Source organism: Pelophylax lessonae (assembly GCF_965119305.1).
Source record: "Pelophylax lessonae genome assembly, chromosome: 4".
NCBI classification, from domain to species: domain Eukaryota; kingdom Metazoa; phylum Chordata; class Amphibia; order Anura; family Ranidae; genus Pelophylax; species Pelophylax lessonae.
This window is the reverse complement of record NC_138771.1, coordinates 131878281-131905954: the sequence shown is the minus strand read 5'-3', so window position 1 is coordinate 131905954 and position 27674 is coordinate 131878281. Positions and strand designations below refer to the sequence as shown.

At 42.3% G+C, this 27674-nt stretch overlaps 1 protein-coding gene across 3 annotated transcripts in view; it reads left to right on the top strand.

The window, feature by feature from the left end:
* The window catches only part of CD276 (CD276 molecule), a 31993-nt gene extending 7420 nt beyond the window's left edge, over positions 1-24573 (top strand). Inside the window, exons 2-8 of one of the 3 annotated variants that reach the window (XM_082254698.1) lie at positions 2252-2312; positions 7217-7564; positions 10214-10510; positions 14972-15118; positions 15301-15339; positions 15652-15684; positions 24441-24573. In XM_082254698.1, the coding sequence (XP_082110824.1) occupies positions 2270-2312; positions 7217-7564; positions 10214-10510; positions 14972-15118; positions 15301-15339; positions 15652-15684; positions 24441-24466 (933 nt within the window). In that variant the 5' untranslated portion in view covers positions 2252-2269 and the 3' untranslated portion in view covers positions 24467-24573. Of the gene's footprint in view, positions 1-2251; positions 2313-7216; positions 7565-10213; positions 10511-14971; positions 15119-15297; positions 15340-15651; positions 15685-24440 lie in introns of all 3 variants that reach the window. The other 2 variants (XM_082254697.1, XM_082254699.1) reach the window with 2 other exon arrangements.
* Positions 24574-27674: the final 3101 nt, after the last annotated feature.

Genomic DNA, 27674 nt, shown 5'->3' with positions numbered 1-27674 from the left:
AAAAAAAAAAAAAAAAAATTCGAATTTTACCTTATATCAGAGCGTCTTTCGGTACTCGCCTGACTCCTCGGCTCTCTCCTCTCCTCCCTGGATGTCAGTGGGGATGCTCGGCCCCGCCCGCTATAGCTGTCAGCCAGGGAGAGGAGAGAGCCGAAGAGTCATGCGAGTGTCGCGAGACGCTCTGATATAAGGTTGAAATCAGCACTTTTTTTTATATAGCTCAGTCAATGAGATACATATTGTTATATAACGGAGGGGATGGCATGAATAGGTTGTAGCTTAAAAGTAAATGTATTTAAGTCCAATGTTACACAAAGCATGTGATTGCTAAAATTCTAGGGCTCACTTCCATGGGCACAGAAGGCCGTACACCAACAGAATTCAGAGTATTTCTGTAAACAGAGGTAGAGATGCTGATGATGTTATTACTGATATACTGTATAAGGCAATAGCCGTATGTGGACAATGAAAAGAATCTCCCAGACGGCAGCTGAATGGCTCCAGGGATGAGTCTTTGGTTTTGTATGACTCTGTGGGGTACACAGCTGACAGCGACTTAAGCCAGCCTTTGCTGGATCAACATTTGGCCGGTTCAGCAGGAACTGGACACATTTTGACCCATGTATGGACAAGACTGGTTGTACTGAAGTCGATCGTTGGATTAACTTCAAAACAACAAGCCTGTCAGATTATTTTCTATGCGATCACTGCTGGCAGCCATAGCTTCTAGCAGTGATTATTGTATTCTGAGGATGGGAAAACCTCCCGCTGTCAAAAAACAATACCATGGGATGGTTTCCCCCATTAACACGGGACAGTGTTGATTGGGGGGGCATTCAAGCTTTTTTCTTTCTTTTCACCCATGGTGTAAGGAAAGAAAGCGAGTTAAAGCAGAGCTCCATCCAAAAGGGGAAGCTCTGCTTGTTTGCTGCCACATTTGTCACTTTTTGGGTGGGAGCAGGTATCTGTTTTTGACAGGTACCTGCCTCCACTTCCGGGGAACCTCGCTTCGGCGAGGTCCTCCGAGGTTCAGCACCCCCCCCCCTCCTCCTTCCCTGGCCGCTGGCCATTCACAAGCGCAGTAGGGAGCCAGCTGTGAAGCTGCAAGGCGGTGGCAGCACCCGAGAGCCGATTGGGGTGCCGACATCGTGGGATCCCTGGACAGGTAAGTGTCCAAATATTAAAGTCAGCAGCTACAGTATTTGTAGCGGCTGACTTCTGATTTGTTTCTGGGGTGGGGGCGGAACTCCTCTTTAATGTATGGCCTGCCCTAGCAACCAGGGCTGCTGGGCGGAGGAGCTGCTGAACCCACACGGAGTATGAACAGCCTCAGTGCCGCCCCTCATAATGCCTCCAACAAATTCATGCACTCATTGCTACCAGGTACACACACTGACAATTGTTATCTGGGGGCAAGACAATATTGTAAAGTATTTGCACAACACTCTTTATAATTTCTAGGAATTATTTAGGTTGTATTATCTTCATTATACTGACTGTGATGAGCAAAGATTGGGCCTGATAAACTGTAATTAGCGGTTGTAGAGGAATGCGAAGTGTCGCACAACACATCTGATTATGGCGCATTGCTTTTTTACATACACTATTATGTCACACATTAACATATTGGAATTGCGGGCAGAATCTTGCATTTCTGGCCGCGACTCCAGAATCGTAACAAAACGTGCGGTGCGTTTTGCGGTGACATTATTTGTAGAGATTGTTGTGAAACAAATCACACCAAAATCCTGGCAAAACACTCAATGCCAAACGCACCCAGCTCAGTGCCAAGATGTAATACATGAGCTTCTTTGGCAAATTTTTGTAGAAGAGGGAGGCCCAAAAGCGCACCACAAAAACATGCAAAAAAAGTGACATGATAGCGTCACTCAGGTGTGAATGGGGCCTTTTTAGGCACAGAAACCGTGAAACTGTCTTGCAACATCATCTTCTTGCCTCAATGCCACAGATTTCCATTGTGCCAAATATTTAAAAAATTCTGATTTTTTTTTTTTTTATTTGGCACAGAGTGTGGGACTTTTGTTCAACGTGTCGTATCTTGCTGTTCTAGTTTCAGCTTCCTGTTCAAACCCCTCAGTTTTAACAGTTATTTGCCGCATTGCCTAAATCACTATTTCATGCACCAAAGATTTGTTGCATTTCAATAGTTTATCAGGCCATTTTCTTTCCTACTTCCTCTGTTGTCCTCCTTTGATGATTGATGTCCTGTCTGCTTTCCTTTGTTTTGTAGCTCCTATTGCTCTTAGACATGGATATCCTCTGTCTGCTGCTCCTTTTTCCTGCCATATGTCGTAAGTATCAGGTCTCCGGTGTCCACCATACAACAGTTATTTGGGTTAATAACTAATCTTTCAGAAACATCAGTACAAGACTGTGCTTCATTTGAAATAATCAGACATACCTACAATTAGGAATAATTTTGGAATGGTATTCTTGTTGACTTATAAAATTGTTTCCGTAAAATTTCACTAGGGCAAAAAAGTCCAGACCATTTATTGATAGTTAATTTTGATAGTATACTCACACTATGGTCTCCTGTGTTATAGTCTTACTAAATCTGTGACAAATTTAAATTAACATAGATTGCATATTAGATCAGAGTGACCTTAAGGCGGAGTTCCACCCAAAAGTGGAACTTGCGCTTTAACCACTTAAGCCCCGGAAGATTTTACCCCCTTCCTGACCAGGGCCTATTTTGCGATTCGGCACTGCATGACTTTAACGGACAATTGCGCGGTCGTGCGACGCTGTACCTAAATTAATTTGATGTCCTTTTTTTCCCACAAACAGAGCTTTCTTTTGGTGGTATTTGATCACCTGTGCGATTTTTACTTTTTGCGCTATAATCAAAAAAACAGCGTCAATTTTGCAAAAATAACAATATTTTTCACATTTTTTTATATGAAATTCCCCCCCCAAAAAAAAGTAAAAATCAAAATTTTTTTAACATTGTGGGCCAATTTTTTTTTTTTTTTTTACCATATGTTTGGTAAAAAAAAATCACAAAAAGCGTGTTTTGATTGGTTTGCGCAAAAGTTATTGCGTTTACTAACAAAAGGAAAGATTTCTGTAATTTTTGTTGTTTTTTTTTTTTTTACGGGACTGCGACATTGCGGCGGACAGATCGGACCCTTGACTAACATTTTTGACACTTTTGGGGTTACCAGTGACATTTCTACAGTAATCAGTGCTATACATATGCACTGTTACTGTAAAATTACACTGGCAGTGAAGGGGTTAACTTTTTTTTGAGAGGGAGGGGTTATGTGTATCCCTAGGGGCGTGATTCTAACTGTGATTGGCTGTGGCTTGAGGTGTAGGAACAGTGATCAACGGTCCTACATAGTAGAACCGTATGATCACTGTTTCTACACAGGGGAGAATGACAGGCGGCTTGTTTACATCAGCCGCCTGCCTTTTTCCCTCTGCACCGACGATCGCCGAGTTCCCTCCCTGTAATCTTCTGGGACAGGTCACAGGTCCCAGATGATTGCCCATCCACTCAGGACGTGCAGAGGGACTCGCGCATGCGCAGTGCACACCCAGCTGTGAAGCCACAAGCTGTCACAGCCGGGTGCCCACACTAGTGATGCCGGGGGAGAAGAGGGAGAGAAGCGAGGCAGCCGCCAGCCGCATTGCTGAATTGTGGGACAGGTGAGCGTGTGTTTATTTAAAGTTTATTAAGACCCCGTTCACACTGGGGCGACCTGTCAGGCGACCTGGTCGCCTGACAGGTCGCCTGCCATAGAGTAGCTGTGGACCCGTTCTAATAGGAGCGACACAAGTCGCTCCGACTTAGAAAAAGGGTCCGGAGCTTCTTTGGGGCGACCTGGAGCGACCTGCATTGACTTCAATGATATGAAGTCCGTGCAGGTCACCACCGCAAGTCGGCTCGCCCCAGTGTGAACAGGGTCTAAAAGTAAAACTTTTTTTTACAAAAAGTGTAGCTGCTGACTTTTATTAAACACAAAAACAGGTGGAACTCCACTTTAAAAAAAAAGAAACAATATCAAAATAAACCAAGCGTTGCTTCTATATTAAACACAAAAATTTGTGTTTTTACAACTAAATTACTTAGTGAATGGTTACTTCAAAAAGTCATATACATCGATGTACAAATAATGAATAATATTATATAAAGTGCCAGTACAAAAAGTCTTAATTTATATAGTCCATAAGTGCAAACAAAGTGCAAGTGCTGATGAGTCCTTCAAGTGAATATCCGCTGTGCAGTGCTCCCCGTTTGTATTCCCCAGTCACCGATAGTTAAGATCAAATTGGCATGTAGGTATCCTGATATGATGTAGATATGACACTTCTCTCTTCCTCTCTTAGGGTCCTCAACGATATAGTGTATTCATGGCATAAGGTTCAACAAAAGTAAAAAATCTTCATAATAGCATAATACTGTTTGGTTTATTTAAAAAGTGTGAAAGCAATTACACTTACAAAAGGAATAATAAATAAAACATGTATATGGAGTCAGAGATATAAATATATTTTCCCTTTAAAAAGACAGTATAAAAAAAAAAAAAAAGATGTAAATACATATTAAAAAGGAAAGTGCCCCCAGCCCCCCGTGCTCACATGCAAATGTGAACGCTCATGTATGTAAACGGTGATCGCACCACACATGTAAGGTATTGTTGCAACCGTCTGAGAGCAATAATTCTAGCACCAGACCTTCTGTGTAACTCTAAACTGGTAACCTGTAAAAAACGTTTAAAATGCTGCCAGTGGAGATTTTTAGGTACCATAGTTTGTCGCTGTTCCACAGGTGTATGCAGTCATGAAGTGTGACATGTTCCATATCTATTTACTTACCAAAAAATTGTGTTTGTATGCACAGTTCATTAAAACTTTTTTTTTTTTCCCTAAAAATATGCATTTGATAAACCGCTGCGGTTGTGTGTCAAAAAAGTTGCAATACCCACTTTCTTTTTTTTTTTTTTTTTTGGGGGGGGGACATTGCTTCAGAAAAAATATATTGTTGGGGGTTCTAAGTCATTTTCTACCAAAAAAAATGCAGATTTTTACATGTATGTAAGAATTGGTCTGGTTTTGCAGTGGTCAAGAAAGCCCATGTTGTGTACATGTATATGTATTATTTATATGAAAGTGAGTACACCCATAAGTCAAAATGTCCAAATTGGGTCCAAAGTGTCAATATTTTTTGCGGCCACCATTATTTTCCAGCACTGCCTTAACCCTCTTGAGCATTGAGTTCACCAGAGCTTCACAGGTTGCCAATGGAGTCCTCTTCCACTCCTCCATGACGACATCAGCTGGAGCTGGTGGATGTTGGAGACCTTATGCTCCCCCCACCTTCCGTTTTGAGGATGTCCCACAGATGCTCAATAGGGTTTAGGTCTGGAGACATGCTTGGACAGTCCATCACCTTTACCCTCAGCTTCTTTAGCAAGGCAGTGGTCATATTGGAGGTGTGTTTGGGGTCGTTATCATGTTGGAATACTGCCATGCGGCCCAGTCTCTGAAGGGAGGGAATCATGCTCTCCTTCAGTATGTCACAGTACATGTTGGCATTCATTGTTCCCTCAATGAGCTCAGACCATGACACTCCCACCACCATGCTTGACTGTAGGCAAGGCACACTTGTCTTTGTACTCCTTACCTGGTTGCCGCCATACACGCTTGACACCATCTGAACCAAAAAAGTTTATCTTGGTCTCATCAGACCACAGGACATGGTTCCAGTAATCAATGTCCTTAGTCTGCTTGTCTTCAGCAAATTGTTTGTGGGCTTTTTTGTGCATCATCTTTAGAAGAGGCTTCCTTCTGGGATGACAGCCATGCAGACCAGTTTGATGCAGTGTGCGGCATATGGTCTGATCACTGACAGGCTGACCCCCCCCCCCCCCCTTTAACCTCTGCAGCAATGCTGGCAGCACTCATATGTCTATTTCCCAAAGACAACCTCTTGATATGACGCAGAGCACGTGCACTCAACTTCTTTGGTTGACCATGGAGAGGCCTGTTCTGAGTGGAACCTGTCCTGTTAAACCGCTGTATGGTCTTGGCCACCATGCTGCAGCTCAGTTTCAGGGTCGTGGCAATCTTCTTATAACCTAGGCCATCTTTATGTAGAGCAACAATTCGGTTTTTCAGATGCTCAGAGTTCTTTGCCATGAGGTGCCATGTTGAACTTCCAGTGACCAGTATGAGAGAGTGAGAGCGATAACACCAAATTTAACACACCTGCTCCCCATTCACACCTGAGACCTTGTAACACTTACAAGGGGAAAATGGCTAATTGGGCCCAATTTGGACATTTTCACTTAGGGGTGTACTCACTTTTGTTCCCAGCAGTTTTGACATTAATGGCTGTGTTGAGTTATTTTGAGGGGACAGCAAATGTACACTGTTATACAAGCTGTCCACTTGCTAATTTACATTGTAGCAAAGTGTCATTTTTTTTTTCCCAGTATTCTCTCATGAAATAAAATATTTACAAAAATGTGAGGGGTATACTCACTTTTGTGAAATACTGTATACCTCCCAACTCCCACCACCAGCACTGAATATACCACATTATATATACCTCCCTACTCCTACCACCAGCACAATAATACACCTCCCTATTCCCACCACAAACACAGAATATACACCCCCCATCTCGCCACCAGCACACTATATACACCTCCCTACTCCCATCACTAATACATTATATACACCTCTTCTCTCCCACCACCACCACAGAATATACACCTCCCCTCTCCCACCACCACAGAATATACACCTCCCCTTTCCAACCACCAACCCAGAATACACACCTCTCCCCCACCTGGGCAGTAGGTACACAAACGCTTCAATTGTAGTTTATACACTTCCTTTCAGCATTTACAAAGAATCAAATATCCTGGGTGCTAAAATACAGCCACTACTGACCATATGGCAGGACAACTACAGTGGTGGGGTGCACCCTACACTTTCAGAAACTCTACCCTACATCATCTGAAGTGAAAAAACAAACTGAATATTAGATATACTTTAGATAATAGATATATTTTTAGGTAATACAGTTTAGTTGTTGAAAAGTACTGATTTATAAGATGCATTTTATATGTATAAGATGAACTGTCCAGCTTGCAGCGAAGAGATTAGAAAGTATTACTATTGATGTAAACAAACAGTTAACTGTTCTTTCCTCCCTTCTTTTTCCTGCACATCTCTCCAGGAGCCATTGAAGTTCGTGTCCCTGATCTTCCTGTCACTGGAATCCTGGATGAAGATGTCATCCTTCCCTGCTGGTTCACTCCCTCGGCTGGCTTCTCAGTGCAGAATCTCAGTTTGTTTTGGAAGTTAACAAGCTTACAGCAGGTTCATGCTTTTACCCGTGGACAAGAGCAATTGGAAAACCAGGAAACAAACTTCATCAATCGTACACAGCTTTTTCTAAGTAAACTGCCAGAAGGCAATATGTCCCTTCTTCTCCGCAAGGTCCAGCTCTCTGATGAAGGCACCTATACATGCTTTGTTAATGTTGGAAACTACAGTTCAGCTGCTGTGAGTCTGCAGGTGGCAGGTATGCATCATTTTAAAGTGTTTGTAAACCCTTACATATACCCAGTGAAGTGACTGGCCTCAGGTGTTACACAGAGATTAAACAAATCATCCTACATAAGTGGTACCTGTTGATCTGCATGTATCTCTTCTCTGAGGGCTGATTGGAGGGAAGAAACACCCCACACCCCACTTCAGACGCAGAAACAGTCAAGGCTATCAATCGGCTGCAGATCCCTCCCCTGTCACCATTTTTGCTGATAGGAGAGGAACAAAGCTGCAGACAGAAATTACACTTTGTGCGGCAAATGGTTAAGAGCACTAACGCATATATATTTGTCATTTTGCTCAAATGGATATACCGGGGCCATGGCTGCAGCTGTCAGCCTTAAGGCTAACTCCTAAAAATCTTCAATGACGTCACTTTTGGTGCGACTGAGTCACGATCAGCTGGTGTGACGTCAGCACTGCAAATGCGCAGATCGTCGGGGGTCAAGGAAAATTATAGAACACCACGATGCTGGTACACCGAAATACTTTTCTGATTCCCGTCCTATTGGTAAACTTGGGTAAACAGCAGCTGCTCACTGGAATTTTATAACATGTCGGCAAAGACCCTTTCATAGAACAATGGAGGAAGATCAGCTGCTCCCGAGTTCACAAGTGATCACGAGTGATTGTAATTCAGCCACACACTGGAAGTTCTGTCGTTGGAGATTTTGATGAGTTGGATATTTCGTACATCAGTATTAAAATTTTCAGCCGGCAATTCCCTAACTTGTAAAAGTGATCTGAGCGGCTGAATAGCTGCTGGATCACTTTTACAAGCAACCAATATTTAATTCTCAAGGTCCTCGACTAAAAATAAATTATGTTTGGGGGTACTAAGTAATTTTCTAGCAAAAAATACAGATTTTTTTTTACTTGTAAACAAAAAGTGTCAGAAAAGGCCGGTCTTCCAGTGGTTAGTTGAGACAAGTACACACTACAGAGATATGTTTTGTTCATATTTCATTTATGAGATTTATAACCACTTTAACCACTTGCCTTCTGTGCACTTAAACGCCCTTCCCATCCAGGCCAATTTTCAGCTTTCAGCGCTGTCACACTTTGAATGACAATTGCGCGGTCATGCTACACTGTACCCATATGAAATTTTTATCATTTTTTTTCACACAAATAGAGCTTTCTTTTGGTGGTATTTAATCACCTCTGGGTTTTTTATTTTTTACAAAAAAAAAGAAAAAAGACAGAAAATTTTGAAAAAAAAAAAAAAAGTTTTTCTTATTTTCGGTGAGTAAATTTTGAAAATTTTTCTCCTTCACTGATGTGCGCTGATTAGGCTGCACTGATGGGCACTGATAGGCTGCACTGATGGGCACTGATAGGCTGCACTGATGGGCACTGATGAGGTGGCACTTATGGGCACTGATGAGGTGGCACTTATGGGCACTGATGAGGAGGTACTAATATGCCGCACTGATGAGCACTGAGAGGCGGCACTGAGAGGTGGCACTGCTGGGCACTGAGAGGTGGCACTGCTGGGCACTGAGAGGTGGCACTGCTGGGCACTGAGAGGTGGCACTGCTGGGCACTGATAGGCGGCACTGATGGGCACTGGCGGATGGCACTGGACACTGACGGGTGGCACTGATGAGCGGCACTGATGGGCAGCACCATCAGTGCCCACACTCAGTGCCCATAGTGCTGCCAGTCAGTGCTCATCAGTGCTTAGATGAGCAGGCACTGATGGGCACTGACTAGCAGCACTATGGGCACTGTGGGCATTGATGGGGGGCACTGATGGCGGGCACTGATGGGGGGGCACTGTGTGTGTGTTTTTACCTCTAGTAATCAGGGCACTGGTGATCAGTGCCCTGATTACATTCTCCTGTGTCCCCGGCGCTGTGAGGCTCCCCCTCCTTCCTCACACTGCAGGCTCCGTGTGAGGAAGGAGCGCCGGCGATGAGAGATGATCTCATATGTTTACATATGAGATCATCGCTCATTGGACGGCCCGATCACGTGGTGAATGGCCGCTGTGATTGGCCATTCACCACGATCTGTGATCGGCCGTGTCCAAGGGACACGGCCGACACAGATTTCCCCCGCAGCGCGCTCGCGGGAGAGCGCGGGGGGCGTGTCACTGGGAGGCCGTTTAAAAACGGCCTCCCGAAAATTTGAGTCCGCGCTGCAGCCGTATATAGGCTGTAGCGCGGATGGGGGAAGGTTAAGGGCTCATTCACACAGGGTGCTTTACTGTGGGCCCTGTGCAGGTCCGTGTTTTTCCAGCAGAGGGATGCACAGGTATTGTGTGCATCCCTGTGCCAGCATCCCATTAATTTCTATTGGAACATCCGGCTGCACGTACAATGCCACTGTGCCCTAATATGGCATGTGGGTGAGTGCAAGTGCAGGTCCCCTAACAAACCCTGCACCCACACTAACCCGCATGTCATATTAGGACACGGTGGCTGTGTCCATGCAGCCATATGTCCCAACTGAAATGAATGGGATGCGGGCACACAACACCTGTGCATCCCCGTGTCAGGGAAACCTGGACCTGCATGAAGCCCGCAGTAAAGCGCTCAGCATGAATGAGCCCTAACAGTGTAAACTAGCACCTGCTTTGTTAGTGTAATAAAGGATGCACTTCTTCTTTTCTGCACAGCCTCCTTCACAAAGCCAATTTTGCACCTGGAACCTAGCGAGGGCCTTAAACCTGGTGATCATGTAACAGTGACATGCCATACTTATCGTGGGTACCCAGAGGCCGAAATAATATGGCAGGATGGAAAAGGACAAAACCTGACAGAAAACATCACAACTTCGCAAGTGGCCAATGAAGAAGGCTTGTTCCACGTTCAGAGCTCTGTCCATGTCATCTTGGAGACCAGCGACACATACACTTGCTTGGTATACAATCCCATCCTGCAGGTGGTGACTCATGCCTCTCTGAGTGTGACAGGTCAGTATGGAATGTACAGTGTTTTGTTCTGGTCAGTGCAACAGATATCCAGGCTTTTAGATTTAACGATGTACAGATATTCATAATGTATTGCAATTCAAAATTTTCTAGACTGTTTTATTTCTTAAATATCATCCACAGTTGTTATTTTGGACTAACACAAAGGTGAATTCTTTTTACCCCCATTAGAAGCTTTCCTAAAATGGAACTCCACCCAATTTCATTTTTCCTAAGCCGGCCATGGATCGAAATTCACTCAATTCAGCAGGGACCAGCTGACATTTGATCCATGTATGTGCAGGCTGATTGTACCCAAGTTGATCGATCAACTTGGATACAACCAGCATGTTTTTTTTTTTTTTTACACACGGTTACTGCCAGAGGCTATAGCTGTTAGCAGTACCCATTATATTCTGCTGCTGGCCAGGAATGCTCCCTGTGCCCCCTGCTGGCAGAATACAATAGCGCAGCAGGAGGTATTTTCCCCATCAGCACTGACTGTGTTGATGGGAGAATCGAGCAATGTTCTTTCCTTCCACCTATGATATTAGGCCTTAGATATGAGGAGGGAAGGGTTGGGGCATTTGTCATATTTTTAATGCTCTGTACCCCTGCTAGGGAGACTTATTTTTTTTGGCCCTAGTTCTTACAGAACACTTCTTAAAAAACACTTTTTTATATTTTGGTCTAATTTTGCCTTTTTCAATCAGGGGGCCTTCAGGTTTCTTCAGGGGAGCCTTGGCAAAATGCCTGAAAATTGCCAAAAATTTGTATACAAACCAGCAGGTGGATCGAGCTTACCCTTTGGTTACACAAAGCCACAGGTTTGCATTATGCGCCATTACAACCTTCTAGCCTCTAGCATTGTAACAACCAATGATGTCGTCGGATAAGATGTCAGGCACCTGCACAGTCTTGTTCGCCCCTCTTGGTCAGCACTGGAGTCCCATTAGCTAAATGATAGAAAAAAACTGAGGGAGAAGAGAAACCTTGGAATTCTAGTTAGTACCAGTGAGCAAAGGTGTGTTCAACCACTTAAGGTTTTACCCCCTTAATGACCAGTCCATTTCTTGCAATACACCACTGCGTTACTTTAACTGACAATTGTGCGATGCTGTACCCAAATAAAATTGATGTCCTTTTTTTCCCCCCCACAAATAGAGCTTTCTTTCTGAGGTATTTAATCACCTCTGCGTTTTTTTTTGTTTTTTTTTCTGCTATAAACCATAAATTCTGAAGGGAAAAAAAAAAAACTTTTTTGCTTTCAAATTTTTTCATCAATTTAGGCCAATATGTATTCTGCCACATATTTGGGGTAAGAAAAAATCTGGATAAGTGTATATTGATTGGTTTGCGCTAAAGGTATTACATCTACAAACTAGGGGATACATTTGTCATTTTTATTTTATTTAATTTTTTTACTTGTAATGGCAGCGATCAGCGGTTTTTAGTGGGACTGCAACATTGCGGTGGACAGATCGGACACCTAACTGAAACTTTTGAGGGGACCAGTGACAATACTACAGTAATCAGTGCTAAAAATATGCACGGTTACTGTACTAATGGCTCTGACAGGGAAGGGGTTAGCACCAGGGGCGATCAAAGGGTTAAGTGTGCTCCTAGGGAGTGCTTTCTAACTGTGTGGGGGATGTACTCAATAGATGAACACAAAGACCTGTTCTCCTAAATATTAGCAACACAGGATCCCTGTGTTCATCTGTGATGGCGGTTTGCCTTGTTACATATGCAGACTGTCTTTCTGTCTCTTTGGGTGGCTGGCGGACATTGCGTCCTCCAGACCTTCTGATTGGCTCTCCCTCTGGCCTCTGGTGGCATGCACCTGCCTCTACTGTCTATTAAACGAAACGACGTACAGGTACGTCGTTTTGCGTAATAGAGCTGACCTGCTGCAGTAAAACTATGGAAGCTGGTCGGCAAGTAGTTTAAAAGAAACAATACCCACGCCGTGCTAAATAAACAATTACTGTGTGTGTGCTAGCTAGCGATATAGTGCAAACATTTTAGGCAGGTATGAAAAAATGCTGTGAATTACAAGTACTTAGAAATAGAAGTGTTTAAAAGCTTATTTCCATCAATTGCCAAAATGGAAAGTAAATGAACCGAAGAGGAATCCAAACCAAATCAATATTTTGTGTGACAAACTCGACGATGTTCAAATCAGGGCTCTGTTTGGGCTAAATCATCACTTCAGCAATCCTTGTTTTTCTTTACGGTGAAGATGGCTCTTCACACGCCTCCCAGATGGTATCGTATAATGGATAACAATCTGCCTGTATTTCTCAGCATTGAGGACAACATTGATCCTGACCAAATCCCCCAACTCCATTTGCAGAAATGCAGCCCCAAACTTGCAAGGAACCTCCACCAGGCTTCACTGTTGCCTGCAGACACTCATGGTTGTACCGCTCTCCAGCCCTTTGGCAAACAGCCTCCTGCTACAGCCAGATATTTCAAATTTTCAGAGCACCTGCGGCCATTTTTTTGGCACAGCTGGACATCTTCCGATGTCAAAGTGATGTAAGCCTGATGTGTCTTTCATCAGCTGCATTAGGTTTCCTTGGTCAACCAAAACGTCCACGGTCCTCAACGAGGCCAGTTTCTTTGTGCCTCTTCAAAAGAGCCAGAACGGAACATCTTGAAACCCCAGTCTGCTTTGAAATCTTTGCCTTGGAGAGACCTTTCTGATGCAGTATAACTACCTTGGGTCTTGTTCCTGTGCTAAGTCTTGCCATGGTGTATGACCTGTGATATAAAACTGCCTTCCACAACGTCACATGAGTAGCAGAGTTTGGGTCCTTTCACACGGGGTGGACCGTTTTTTGATCCGCTCCGGTGCTTTTTTTTTTTTTTTTTTTTACGGACACGGATGACACTTGTGTCATCCGGTCCGTGTGTCCGTTTATCATCCCATCCATTTGCGGATGATAAACGGAGATAATGTATGTCAATGGGATTGCGGATGTCAGCGGATGACACCCGCTGACATCCGTTTTTGCGTCCGTTCGGTTTTTTTAAATGGAAGAAAAATAGGGCTCTCTTCCGTTCCAAAAAATGGAACTGATAGGAAAGGACGCAAATCGAATATCAGCGGATGGTCATCAGCAATCCCATTGACATGCATCATGTCTGTTTTTCATCCGCAAAAAAATGGGATGAAAAACGGACATACGGACCGCCCGTGTGAAAGGACCCTTTGGCTGTTTAAGCCTCCTACACAGTTGTTTCTGTTAATGACTGTGTTTCAACTAATATATGAAACTGATCACTATTAGCACCTGCTTGGTATAATTGGTTAATCATACACCTGACTATAATCTTTCAAAATCCTTCACTTTGTGCAAGCTTAAGATTTGATGCTGATGAAGTCATAGGGTAGTCACACCTAATACTAAGATTTGATTTAGATTTTTCTTCTGTTCGCTTACTTTGCATTCTGTAAATTGATAAAAATAAACAATTAAAATATTTATTTTTTAAAGCATTCTTACTTTACAGCATTTCTTTCCACCTGCTTAAAACTTTTGCACAGTGCTGTACATGTATAAATCCCTAATAAACCAAATGATATAACAACAACCAAAATCACTGTTGTACCTAACAGATAACCTAAAAAAGGTATGTTTGCTTTGGAAGAAAAAAATCACCTCTTAACGTTGTCCTACACGTGTGTGGATGTTGCTGTGTTAGGTAAAACTGTTTTTAGTATATTACATTTTAGAATAGGATGCCTCAAGATTGTGCAGAGTTTTATAGGCGTCTTCACTGAAGAAAGGTTGAGAAACATTGGTTTCAGTGTTTCTCAACTCCGGTCCTCAGGGCACACTAACAGGCCAGGTTTGCATAAAAACTGAAATACATCGCAGGTGATATCATTTGCTGCTCAGTGATTGCAGTATTCTAGTCTGCATCTCCCTAAAGGCCCATACACATGATACGAAAATCGGGAAGTAAAATTTCGTCCGACGAACGATCTGCCGATTTTCGGATTGTTAGTATGGTGCTTTCGACAGCCGATTGCAAATTTTCAGACGACAAAATCTGGATGTGCAGGCTCTAAAATTTTTATCGTACGTCAACACAACGTCCGATTTTCGTTTAATTGGTACAGTTTTCGTCTGAAAAAAATCGTAAGAGCAAGACTAGGCATGCTCAGAAACGAAAGAACACATACAAAACAATTCAACACATGACATCCCTTCTGAAGTTGAATTCTGTTGTACGAGAATTTTCGTATGAAACTAACCTTCACTTTCCACATGAGACTAGCATGCAACAAAAATCGGACGCAAGATAGTTCGATAATCTGATTGTGTGTACGGGCCTTAAAGTAATACTTAAAATCTGGCCTGTTAGTGTGCCCTGAGGACCGGAGTTGAGAAACACTGGTCTAACTGATGCAACGAACTTAACCTGAACTGAACTTCTACCTTACATCTACAGGGCAGCATCTCTCATTCCCACTTGTGGCTTTGTGGGTGACAGTGGGGCTTTGTCTCTGCCTCCTGGCTCTCCTTGTGGCACTCGCCTGTGTATGTCGAAAACAGCTAAAACAGACCTGTGAGGAAGAGCAAGAACAAGAGGAAGCAGGTAATAATAAGCATAGGATTTGGCAGTATTTTGTTTTCCATACAGGAGGTGGTGATAGATATCTGGGATGTTTTAGAGGGAGAAACATGAAGCTGATAGAAGTGCTAGAATTCTATAGGGAGGCAGACCAGCCCAAACACTAAACCTGTCACTGAATATTCAATTTCCTTCCTTCTTAGCAGGAAACAAGGAACAAGAAGAAAATGGAGAATTGAAGACAGGTATAATTGTTAAACTCCATAGGTGTATTTCATTTCTCCATTTAAAGACTATTTTTGTCTTTAGCATCATGTTCATAAGCCTTCCGCTTTATATTTCGGTCATATCTATTTTTCTAAATTCCTTTCTTTTATATACTTCATTTGCATTGTATCTTTCTTTGGCGTGACCCATGTGCAACATGTAAAATCTATTAACCTATCCTCAGCAGTTAAAAATCATCTTTCATTGATCTGCCTTCAGTACTCTGTCAATTAGGCATTATTGGTATTTTCTTGTCTTCTCTTCATTCTATCAATTTTTATGTTTTACAGCCATGCAGCCCCTAAATGCCAGCTCAGCAGAAGGTAAGATGGTAGAATCTTCAAAATGTTGTTTATGTAACAAACTGAATCATGCTTTATAAAGCCCCTTTCAAACTTGTGCGACCTGAAAGTCGTGCGATTTTTGCCGCAGTTTTTTTTACTCGACTTGAAGCAATGCCTGTGTAAGCTTGATGTCTATGGACCTCAAGTCGGACCAAAGTAGTGCAGGGACTACTTTTGAAGTCGCACAGATATGAATGGTACCCATTAGAAATCCATGGGGTACAGCTTGTTATTCGACTTTGCAGTCCCAAGTCGCAGGACAAGTCACACAAGTGTGAAAAGCACCGAAGGACTATTAAGACATATGAACATAAGTCAGATCACACTTTTTGAACATGTTTAGTATTGGAATTTGTAACTGTCAAGTAAACCCAATTTAAAGTCCAATTAATCGCTCAGGTAAAATCAGCTAAATGGATTCCATTTGCAAAACAAAACTGTTCAATGTTCAATGTCTTTGTAGTTAAGCATGTCCCCTGACAGCAGCTACAGAATGGGAGCCTTGCTGTCTGTGGTAAAACAGTGATCTCTTGGCAGAAGCCCAACACCCCCCTTCTGAGTCATACCTATAGCTCTGCAGTCAACAAACCTCATGCTCCCTGCTAATTAGATAGCTCTGGCGCTAATTCAGCAGAGGTTTTATCAAACCTCTGCAGAAATACTGCTGTTTCCACACCGAGAGCAAGGATCCCACATGGCAGCTCTTGGTAGGGGAAAAGCTTTTCTTTGCAGGCTCTAGAAAGGAAATGTACTACAAGGCTCCGTTCACATATATTCTAAAGGGATGCGTTTTGAACCGCATCTGATTCGCATAACATGTGAACCAACAGTCTTCTCAATGCAGCCGTTTCACACTTGCGGGCGTTTTTTCAGTCTGGTTCGGGTGCGGTTACAAGTACAAATTTTCACCTGAATCGGTAAACAGAGCCGCACCAGACTCCCGTACTAAAACCATGGCCGCATATATGTGAACCCAGCCTAAGACATTGAGTACAGATTATAAACTGTGCGAGAGAAAAAAAAAAAAAAATATATATATATATATATATATAATGTAAATAAATAAATTTTTTTTTTTACTACTATTCATACATAAATATATAACTGCTTCAAGAACTTATGAGAACACACTATATTTTAATGATAACTCTACTTTTAGTGCAGTTATTCTTTAAAGTGTCTTTAAAACCATAAACAAGTCCTAGTTGCTCCCTTTTTTGATCTGTTTTAAATATACCACTAAAAGTGTTTTGTTACTATATCTGTTCAATAAGTGCAAAAAAAAATAAAAAATACCTGTTGATCGTGTCAGAAATTCAGAGATGTCTAGTTCACACTTCCTTTATCTCAAGGAGAGTAATTAGCCCTCTCAGTCCTCATCTTGGAACTACAGAATGAATAGCCTTTGTGTGATGAGAAAGAATGGTGGGTCTGAGTAGTGTGATAATAGAAAACTGTTTATGGCTGACACCTCTCAGACCACAAAAAATGCTGTGTTGTAAGCCCACAACAGAACTTGGGAGTGGAGTGCTTTTCTGGCAGAAAAGCAGGTATTTTTCTGTACTTGCAGAGTCTTTAACCACTTAAAGGGTAACTCCACTTTCATGAGAAAAAAAAAATTGCAAATATAAAAAATTATACAGCGTATACAATTGCGACACAATGCAATATGGCTACCTGTGTACAGAACGCCCCCCAGAAACACAATTTCCTGCCTTTGTGATTGACTCACTGATTTTCCCAGAAGTCTACACAAAGATGCAAATTTAGATTTTTGGCATCCCCTGCAACAAAAATGATACTCCCAATAGGAAATAACGTCTAAAGGGATGCAGACTCTGAAACTTTCCTCCATTAGAGCCCTGATTCTGCAGCAGCTGATTGATAATTAAGAAACCACTCCCATTAGGCTTCTTTCACACTGTCCGCCTCCGTAGGCGGATCCGTGCTGCTCAGCGGGGGATCGATACACAGATCCCTGCTGAACAGTCAGGTGACCGCTACCTCTCCGCTCTGTGAGCGGAGAGGGAGGTGTCAGAGCCCCATGCATCTCTATGGGGGAATCGGATGAGAGCGGACCGCCTGTCCGCTCTCATCCGATCCCATCTGATCCGATCCCGTGGACGGATGGAAAATAGGGTTTCCATCCGTCCGGATTTCACGGACAGCATTGGATGCGGATGGCAGCGGGTGTCAGTGGACATGTCTTCGCTGACATCCGCTGCCCCATAGGGATGCATGGGGGATCCGATCAGATCCGCCTAAAAAACTGACGGGCGTATCTGATCGGATCGCTTTTGTGAAAGGACTCTTAGACTCACTCAGCACAGTGAATTCTTCAGAATAATAGAAGGTAGGAATCTGCAACAAAGTTTATTAAAACCCCCTCAATGTACATAGATCACCCAGAGGGGAATGTTTTTTGTTTTTTTCTCCACAAAAGTGGAGGTATGCTTTTAGCTTTTTGGGTGTGTCCTTTAAATCCAAGCATTGAAAGTGTGAAAACAGGCTCACAGCTTCAACAACTGTGCAGCAACAGATCATTTCTTATAGTGACCTGTTGCTGGCTGCAGTCAGCCAGATAGAGATCAAAATAAGAGCGACGTCAAAGAAAAATTAAAGTGTACTTACTAAACCCTCCCCACACCCTCAAATGACATATCTGTAACTTTTCCATTGATAAATGGTAGGATAACAAACGTGCACGAATGGTCCAAAAAAAGTATGTGCCGTGAACAAAAATAAAACAGATTTTTCAATTTTAATTAAATAGGAGAAAGTTTTTTTCAAAAGATGTACTACAATGTATCTTTTTCGTATCCTATGTCTATTTTTCTTTAGAAGCACCTGTGTAAAATCACTCCAAAAAGCAGTTCCATGAATTACACCTCACAGGTACACTTACGTTTTCAGGTCAAAAAGGGCTTAACTTGATAACCCCTCAGTGTCACGGTTATTTTGATCTTCTCCTCAACTCGGGCAATAAAAAAAACAATTAAAAGCTCCACCTAGTGTGATACCCTTTAAAACTATTACATTTATTATAAAAATAAGCCAATGGTACTCAGAACTGCACCAGTTACAAGTAAAAATGTCAGAATAATCTGCTGTTGTGCACCAAGATGTATAAATAATTTGTGTGTTCTGCCGCCCAGAGACTCCTTCAAATGTGTGCCCAGACCTCCTGACCCATGTTTTATTGCACAGAATTTTTTTTAACGGGATCCCTCATCCTGTGTGATGAAATGTGTACCAGGATGGAGAGGTCTGAGCACACATTAGCAGGAATCTTTTGGTGTAGCAGGATGTCAGAAGTGTGGCTCTCTACTGTATGTAACAGGAGCTCTCACTGGAGATTAGAAAGCTCCTAAAGTAGTGAATACATGAGGATGCTAAATTATAAACTAAAAGTTTGGGGTTTAAAGGATAAGTTCACTTTCAGAACAGAACATGTTGCAGCTCAACCCCTCTCCTTGTGCCAGCAGTGACAATTTGAATGCGGGGGCTCTTCCCACATTACCACGTAATTTTCTTTACAGTTTTCTGTGAATTAATGTCTTCAAGTTACGTCAGCAATTGCAGCTGATTGCCCTTAGTTCTCAACAAGCTACCAGGGTGCTGGTAAGCGCTCTGGTAGTCCACTGATTCTTCCTGCTCTTGGGTAACTACCTGCCCATACGAGGTATGGGTGGAAAGCAATGCTGAGGGTCTCCCGGAGACTGAGATTGCACCCATAATCTGCTGATTGTGGGTGCAATGCTCTGCAGGCTCCAGAAAAAAAAAAATAATGCACATTTTATTTACCTGCAAAAAATGTGCATATTTATTTATTTTATGGTGAACTTATCCTTTTTTGCTTTTTTTTTTTGCTTTTTTTTTTTTTTTTTTAAATGGAAAGTTTGTTTGTATTATATACAGTGGGAAAAAATAATTATTTGATCCTCCTGTAGATTTTGTAAGTTTGCCCACTTACAAAGAAATGCAGGGTCTATCATTTTTTTTTCATAGGTTTATTGTAAATGATAGAGACAGAATATCAACCAAAAAACACATGATACAAATGGTATAAATTGAGCTGCAGTTCAGTGAGTAAAATAAGTATTTGATCCCCTGCCAACAAACTATAATTCTGGCTCCCACAGACAGGTTACAGTATGTCCTCCTGTGGTACACAGGTTAGTCCTGTCAATCTTAGTGACTGGTTATGTGTATAAAAGACACCTGTCCACAGAATCTTTCTTCTATTCAAACCTCACTGGCAAGACCAAAGCGCTGTCAAAGGACATCAGGGACACAATTTTAGACCTGCACAAGGCTGGAATGGGCTACAAGACCATCGGCAAGAAGCTTGGGGAGAGGGAGACAACTGTTGGACCGATTATTCGCAAATGTAAGAAATACAAAATGCCATCAATCGCCCTCAGTCTGAAGCTTCATGCAAGATTTCGCCTGATGTGGTAAGGAGGATCATGAGAAAAGTGAGGGATCAGCCCAGAACTACATGGGAGCAGCTTGTGAATAATCTCAAGGCAGTTGGGACCACAGTCATCAAACAAACCATTGGTAACCATATGCCGCCATGGATTGAAATCCTGCAGCGCCCACAAGGTGCCCCTTCTCAAGAAGGCCTGTCTGAAGTTTGCCAATGAACATCTAAATGGTTCAGAGAAGGATTGGGAGAAAGTGCTGTGGTCAGATGAGACCAAAATTGAGCTCTTCAGCATTAACTCAATGCGCCGTGTTTGGAGGAAGAAAAATGCTGACTGTGACCCTACAAACACCATCCCTACAGTCAAGCATGGAGGTGGAAACATGCTTTGGTACTGTTTCTCTGCTAAAGGTACAGGTTGACTTTGCCACATTGAGGGGCCATGTATTGTAAAATCTTGGATGAGAACCTTCTTCCCTCAGCCAGAACACCTGAAGATGGGTCGTGGATGGGTCTTCCAGCATGACACTGACCCAAAACATACAGTGCCTTGCGAAAGTATTCGGCCCCCCTTGAACTTTGCAACCCTTTGCCACATTTCAGGCTCCAAACATAAAGATATAAAACTGTAATTTTTTGTGAAGAATCAACAACAAGTGGGACATAATCATGAAGTGGAATGAAATTTATTGGATATTTCAAACTTTTTTAACAAATTAAAAACTGAAAAATTGGGCGTGCAAAATGATTCAGCCCCCCTTAAGTTAATACTTTGTAGCGCCACCTTTTGCTGCGATTACAGCTGTAAGTTGCTTGGGGTATGTCTCTATCAGTTTTGCACATCGAGAGACTGAAATTTTTGCCCATTCCTCCTTGCAAAACAGCTCAAGCTCAATGAGGTTGGATGGAGAGCATTTGTGAACAGCAGTTTTCAGTTCTTTCCACAGATTCTCGATTGGATTCAGGTCTGGACTTTGACTTGGCCGTTCTAACACCTGGATATGTTTATTTGTTAACCATTCCATTGTAGATTTTGCTTTGTTTTGGATCATTGTCTTGTTGGAAGACAAATCTCCGTCCCAGTCTCAGGTCTTTTGCAGACTTCATCAGGTTTTCTTCCAGAATGGTCCTGTATTTGGCTCCATCCATCTTCCCATCAATTTTAACCATCTTCCCTGTCCCTGCTGAAGAAAAGCAGGCCCAAACCATGATGCTGCCACCACCATGTTTGACAGTGGGGATGGTGTGTTCAGGGTGATGAGCTGTGTTGCTTTTATGCCAAACATAACGTTGTGCATTGTTGCCAAAAAGTTCGATTTTGGTTTCATCTGACCAGAGCACCTTCTTCCACATGTTTGGTGTGTCTCCCAGGTGGCTTGTGGCAAACTTTAAACAACACTTTTTATGGATATCTTTAAGAAATGGCTTTCTTCTTGCTACTCTTCCATAAAGGCCAGATTTGTGCAGTACACGACTTATTGTTGTCCTATGGACAGAGTTTCCCACCTCAGCTGTAGATCTCTGCAGTTCATCCAGAGTGATCATGGGCCTCTTGGCTGCACCTCTGATCAGTCTTCTCTTTGTATGAGGCTGAAAGTTTAGAGGGACGGCCAGGTCTTCGTAGATTTGCAGTGGTCTAATACTCCTTCCATTTCAATATTATCGCTTGCACAGTGCTCCTTGGGATATTTAAAGCTTGAAAAATCTTTTTGTATCCAAATCCGGCTTTAAACTCCGGCTTTAAACTTCTCCACAACAGTATCTCAGACCTGCCTGGTGTGTTCCTTGTTCTTCATGATGCTCTCTGCGCTTTAAACGGACCTCTGAGACTATCACAGTGCAGGTGCATTTATACGGAGACTTGATTACACACAGGTGGATTCTATTTATCATCATTAGTCATTTAGGTCAACATTGGATCATTCAGAGATCCTCACTGAACTTCTGGAGAGAGTTTGCTGCACTGAAAGTAAAGGGGCTGAATAATTTTGCACGCCCAATTTTTCAGTTTTTTATTTGTTAACAAAGTTGGAAATATCCAATAAATTTCGTTCCACTTCATGATTGTGTCCCACTTGTTGATTCTTCACAAAAAATTACAGTTTTATATCTTTATGTTTGAAGCCTGAAATGTGGCAAAAGGTCGCAAAGTTCAAGGGGGCCGAATACTTTCGCAAGGCACTGTACAACCAAGGCAGCAAAGTGGTGACTCAAGAAGAAGCACATTAAGTTCATGGAGTGGCCTACCTAGTCTCCAGACCTTGATCCTATAGAAAATTAATGTAAGGAGTTGAAACTTTGAGTTACCAAGTGACAGCCAAGAAACCTTACGGATTTAGAGAAGATCTTCAAAGAGTGGACCAAAATCCCTCCTGAGATGTGTGCAAACATGGTAACCAACTACAAGAAACCTCTTACCTCTGTGCTTGTCTCTCCGCCAAGTACTAAGTCCTGTTTTGCTTGGGGATCAAATACGACTTTTACTCACTGAACTGTAACTCAGTATTCTGTCTCTATCATTTAAATTTTCCTAGGATAAGTGGGCAAATGTACAAAACCTGCAGGGGATTAAATTATTTTCACCACTGTACAGTACGTAAATGAGGCTAGCCATATTTGCTTATTATATAAGCAGACCTGCTACATATTAGGTCTGATTTACTGTCACAATACAAGTCTCAGCTCATTGAAAACAATGTACAAAGTGAATGATCTCTCACATTTGGTAAAAAGAGGGGCAAACTGATTTGATTGAAAATTGAGCATTTGCTCACTCTAGTGGTTATACTACAAATTTCTGTATTTAATAATAAAAAAGAGCGCACGTTTAAAAATGTGAAGTCACATTAAAGATACTTGCAGGTTAACACTGCAATATTAGCTCAAAATTCGCTGAATATACAATCTAATTACCCTTTAACCACTTGCCGACCGCCGCACGACTATCTACGTCGGCGGTCAGCCCCTCACAGGCAAACTAACGTAGGGCTACGTTGCTTGCTTGTGAGGGTCTAGGGAGCGAGTGCGCGCCCCCGGAGGCGTGGTCACGGACCCCCCCCCGCGCGTGTGACCAGCGGACCCGATGTCCGCCGGCCACTCGGCGATCGGCGGGGGAGAGGGAGAATGTCAGGCAGCTTGTGTAAACAAGCTGCCTGTCATTCTCCTCGCTGTAAAGACACTGATCATATGGATCTACTATGTAGATCCGTTGATCAGTGTCCTTACAGCTCAAGCCACAGCCAATCACAGTAGAAAGCACGCCCCTAGGGACACACACAGCCCCTCCCTCCCAAATAAAGTTAACCCCTTCACTACCAGTGTATTTTTACAGTAACAGTGCATATATATAGCACTGATTACTGTAGAAATGTCACTGGTAACCCCAAAAGTGTCAAAAATGTCAGTCAAGGGTCTGATCTGTCCGCCGCAATGTCGCAGTACCGCAAAAAAATCGCAGATCGCCGCCATTACGCGTTAAAAAAAAAAACAACAAAAATGACAAAAATCTTTCCCTTTGTTAGTAAACGCGATAACTTTTGCGCAAACCAATCAAAATACGCTTCTTGCGATTTTTTTTTTTTTTTTTTTTTTTTTTTTTTTTTTTTTACCAAACATAGGTAGCATAAAACAAATTGGCCGAAAATGTTAAAAAATTTTGATTTTTACATTTTTTTTTGGGGGGAATTTCATATAAAAAAATGTGAAAAATATTGCTATTTTTGCAAAATTGACGCTCTTTTTTTGTTTATAGCGCGTGATCAAAAAATCGCACAGGTGATCAAATACCACCAAAAGAAAGCTCTGTTTGTGGGAAAAAAAGGACGCCAAATTTGTTTAGGTACAGCGTCGCACGACCGCGCAATTGTCCGTTAAAGTCACGCAGTGCCGAATCGCAAAATACCCCCTGGTCGGAATGGGGGTAAAATCTTCCGGGGCTTAAGTGGTTAATTCATACCCGTTGAGAAATATGTAGGATACTATTACAGATTTGTCCATTTGAAATGCTAGTTGCTTATCATGCATATGCTTGGTATTCAACACTTCCTGGGCCACGAACATGGAACAAGTATATTGATAGAGAATTCAGATTTTTTTTTTTTGATACCCATTAAAGCTAGACCCAGCCAGGCAACTAGTATGTTCAGGAGGTGGCCTGCAATGGCAGCCCCCATGCTTCTCTCATTGCAGGTATACTTTTTAATCAAAACTGAAAGTTTATAGTATTATAATCAAAGGTAAATTTTGGAATAAAAAAATAATAGTTGTGTCTTTAAGGATCTGCAAGCATCTCTTTCTATTTTTACAGGTGAAGATACTTCTTCCTTAGAGTGAGCACATTCATGTCAATCAAAGCGATTTCAGCATTTTGAGCTTTACCCAATACACACTGGACTCGGTGCTGGAAAATCAAAGGACTCCTTTTACAGATTTCGCTAGGCATGCGGGACTTGCCTATCTGTGATCCTAACGTGGTCCATTTTTTGCAGGATTTTTATTTGAGGATGTTGTCATGGGCATGTGATGAATACTTTAAACAGCTTTTCCACCTTCAACTAGTTAAAAACCTTTTGAGTATGTCCCTCACTGGAAAGTGGCAGGGGTTCCCCACTCTTGTCCCTTGAAATGAACTTCTTAAGTAGCTATGGGGCTGCTACTGTTTGGAGTTGATCAGCTTTTATGGCACAATGCAGCCCATTTTCAAACCTCTATTTGCTTTCATTGGGGGATGGCAAGGCCAGGTTAGACCAAAAAACAGCTGAGTTGCCTTAAGCAGTTGTAGCCTTAGAGCTGCTGCTTAGCTAGTTTCTCGGTACAATGTTTTTATTTTTTTATTGAAAACAAAAATAGGAAAAACATAACGCAGTATAATGCATATGTGAAACAAGTAATTCCCACGCAGGGGAAATAAACAGTAAAGTAATATAGTGATCACAGAATAGTTACATACGTTTTGAATGTACAAGGCTACAGATCTACTTTATCTGTCTAATGATGCTGGAATCTGGACTTGGGGACCCAGGGCTGAGTAAAAGGAGAGGGAATGGAGAATCCCATCCACTGGAGTTGCACGATTGTAATGCCAGTGTGGGGGGGAGGGGGGAAGCTGGGAAAGTAAAGAAAGGAGGAGGAGAGAAGCAAAGCAAGACTATAAAAAGGAAAGCGGTTCCTGCAGGTTAGATAACGCACACTATGGTGGCTCGAAGCGCACATGCTAGTCGGGTGCAAGGTTGGAAGGGCATAAAATCACTATGGGGCCCACAGTTTGAGGAATTTGGAGTGGTAGTCTTGGATACTGGTGATCTTCTCATGAATCTTTAGGGTAGTCAGGATGCTTGTCACGTCTGCAAACAAGGCTGAGAGTTTCTTCTAGGCTTTTGCTATAGCGCGTTTGGCTGTATGTAGAAGAACTTTGAAGGGGGCAGTTTGTACATCTCGCAGATCGAGTGCCAGGACGGAAAAGAGCGGGATCCCAGAAAGTGACAGACCTAAGAAAATCTGTGGGTAGGCCACCAAGAGAAGGTCTGGGGCTGTTCCCTGTGGGAAGAGAGGGTTATTCAGGAGTGGGAAGAGAGAGAGGAGAAATGGAGACCTCAAGTTACCAGAATACTTGGCTAGTTTCAAACAGTGAATTGGTGAGAGTCTGAGCTGAGACCCATTTACAGCAAGGGATAGGAAATGCATGCAAGATTTTCCACATTTTAGTTGCATGTGGAAAACCTCTTTAATTTAGTAATCTAGGGCATAGCTATGTTTATTTGCAATGAATAGGGTCAGTATTGTGAACACTGTATGGATATGGAGTTTTTTGTAGTTGAAATGATTACTTTTGTCACAAGAGAGTACATTATTATTATTTTTATTTTTTCCAATTCACAGAAGCCATCAACATGCCTTACCCTTTAGTAGATGAACTAGTGATTGTAAAATGGTTAGCATAAACAAACCACAATTTTTGTATATTGTATAGTCTGTTTTGTTCCAAAAGTGTAATGTAAAATGTAAGTTACTGTTCCCAGTGTTTCTGCTGGTCCAGAATTCTGCATGGGAGCACACTGAGGGTGTTCTGTGACTAAGAATAAGCAATGCTGTGCCTTTACTATATTGCACATTCCTATGGCAGTAAGGAGTTAATCTGCCAGGGAGCCAAAACTACGTGGATTTTACTGTTTGTATGTTTTTTTTTTGTTTTTTTTTTTAAATAAACTGCTTTACTTTAATGGTCCATTGATTTGTGTTTTTGCCATGTTTTCAGGAAATACCTTAAAGTCTTAGGGCATTTATACAAATAAGTCAAATTCTTAAATTAAACTTTGGTTTTTCAGTGTGGAAAGTACTGTATATTTAAATTTTTTCTTAGAGTGTTGTAGATCCTTTGCATTAATGGTGATTGGGGTAAGCTACCCTTGAGGCTTGAAGTCTTTGGTCCGATGCACAGACATTAAAGGAAAAGTTTGGGTTATATAAAAAAAAAAAGCAAATGCACATACTCATTTCCGTGCTGCAGCGTCTGTCCCCTGCTGGTTCTAAGCCCAATGACAGATGATTGCTCAGTTCTCTGCCCTGCCCCTCCAGCACTCACTGGAACCTTGGGTAGGTGGAGGAGAGGCGGCGGGAGCAGTTGGCTTATGCTCATAGCAGCACTCTAAGAGGCTGAGCCAGCTGCCAATCGGGCATCTGGATGGATCCTGACAAAATGGTTAGTATCCTTCTAGAACCTGGAGTGGCTCTGTGACCTCAACTAAGTAAGTGCTCTCCTGTGACCCACAAGAGCAGTATGGTTTAGAAAGCTTTAGCCATACTTCCTTTTTTAATTTACTACATAGGTAAACTCGGATGAAGCCCCCACATTTTCTCTAATTACTGTATTTCATGAGATAAAAATGTAAATTCATTATCAAGTAGTGCTCCAGGTATGAGGTATTTTAAAGTGATTGTAAAGACAGAACGTTTCTTTTTATCTTAATGCATCCTATGCATTAATATAAAAAAACACCTGTGTGCAGGAGCCCCTCTAATTCTTACCTGCGGTCCCTCTAGATCCAGCTATGTTGCAGGAATGTCTCGGCTGCGTGGGACTCCCCTCCTCGGCTGAGACAGCAGCGCAGTGTCATTGGCTCCCGCTGCTGTCAAAGGCAGTCAGCGAATGAGGAGAGAAAGGGGGAGTGGCCAGACCATGGCTCCGTGTCTGAATGGACAAGAAAACACACAAATGTAGAGTGCTAAAAAACCACTGGCATATGAAGGGTGAATGCAAAACTACCAGACTGGGGAGGGGGAAGAGGAATGGGAAATCTCAAAGAAAAAAAAAAAAAGGGACTTCTATATAAAAATAAATACCAGTAGATAATGGATGTCCAATGGCACCGAGCAGCTCTTCTCAGAAGTGAGGAAGACTCTGAAGCAGAAAAAGACAAAAAGAAAGGCGCTCTAAGTGCAGACAAATTTATTGTAAAATAAAAACAATAGCTGTAGCGACTCGCAAGATGCCACAGTATTCTGAATGGACACAGGGAGATGTGGCTCGGCTCAGGTGCCCCCA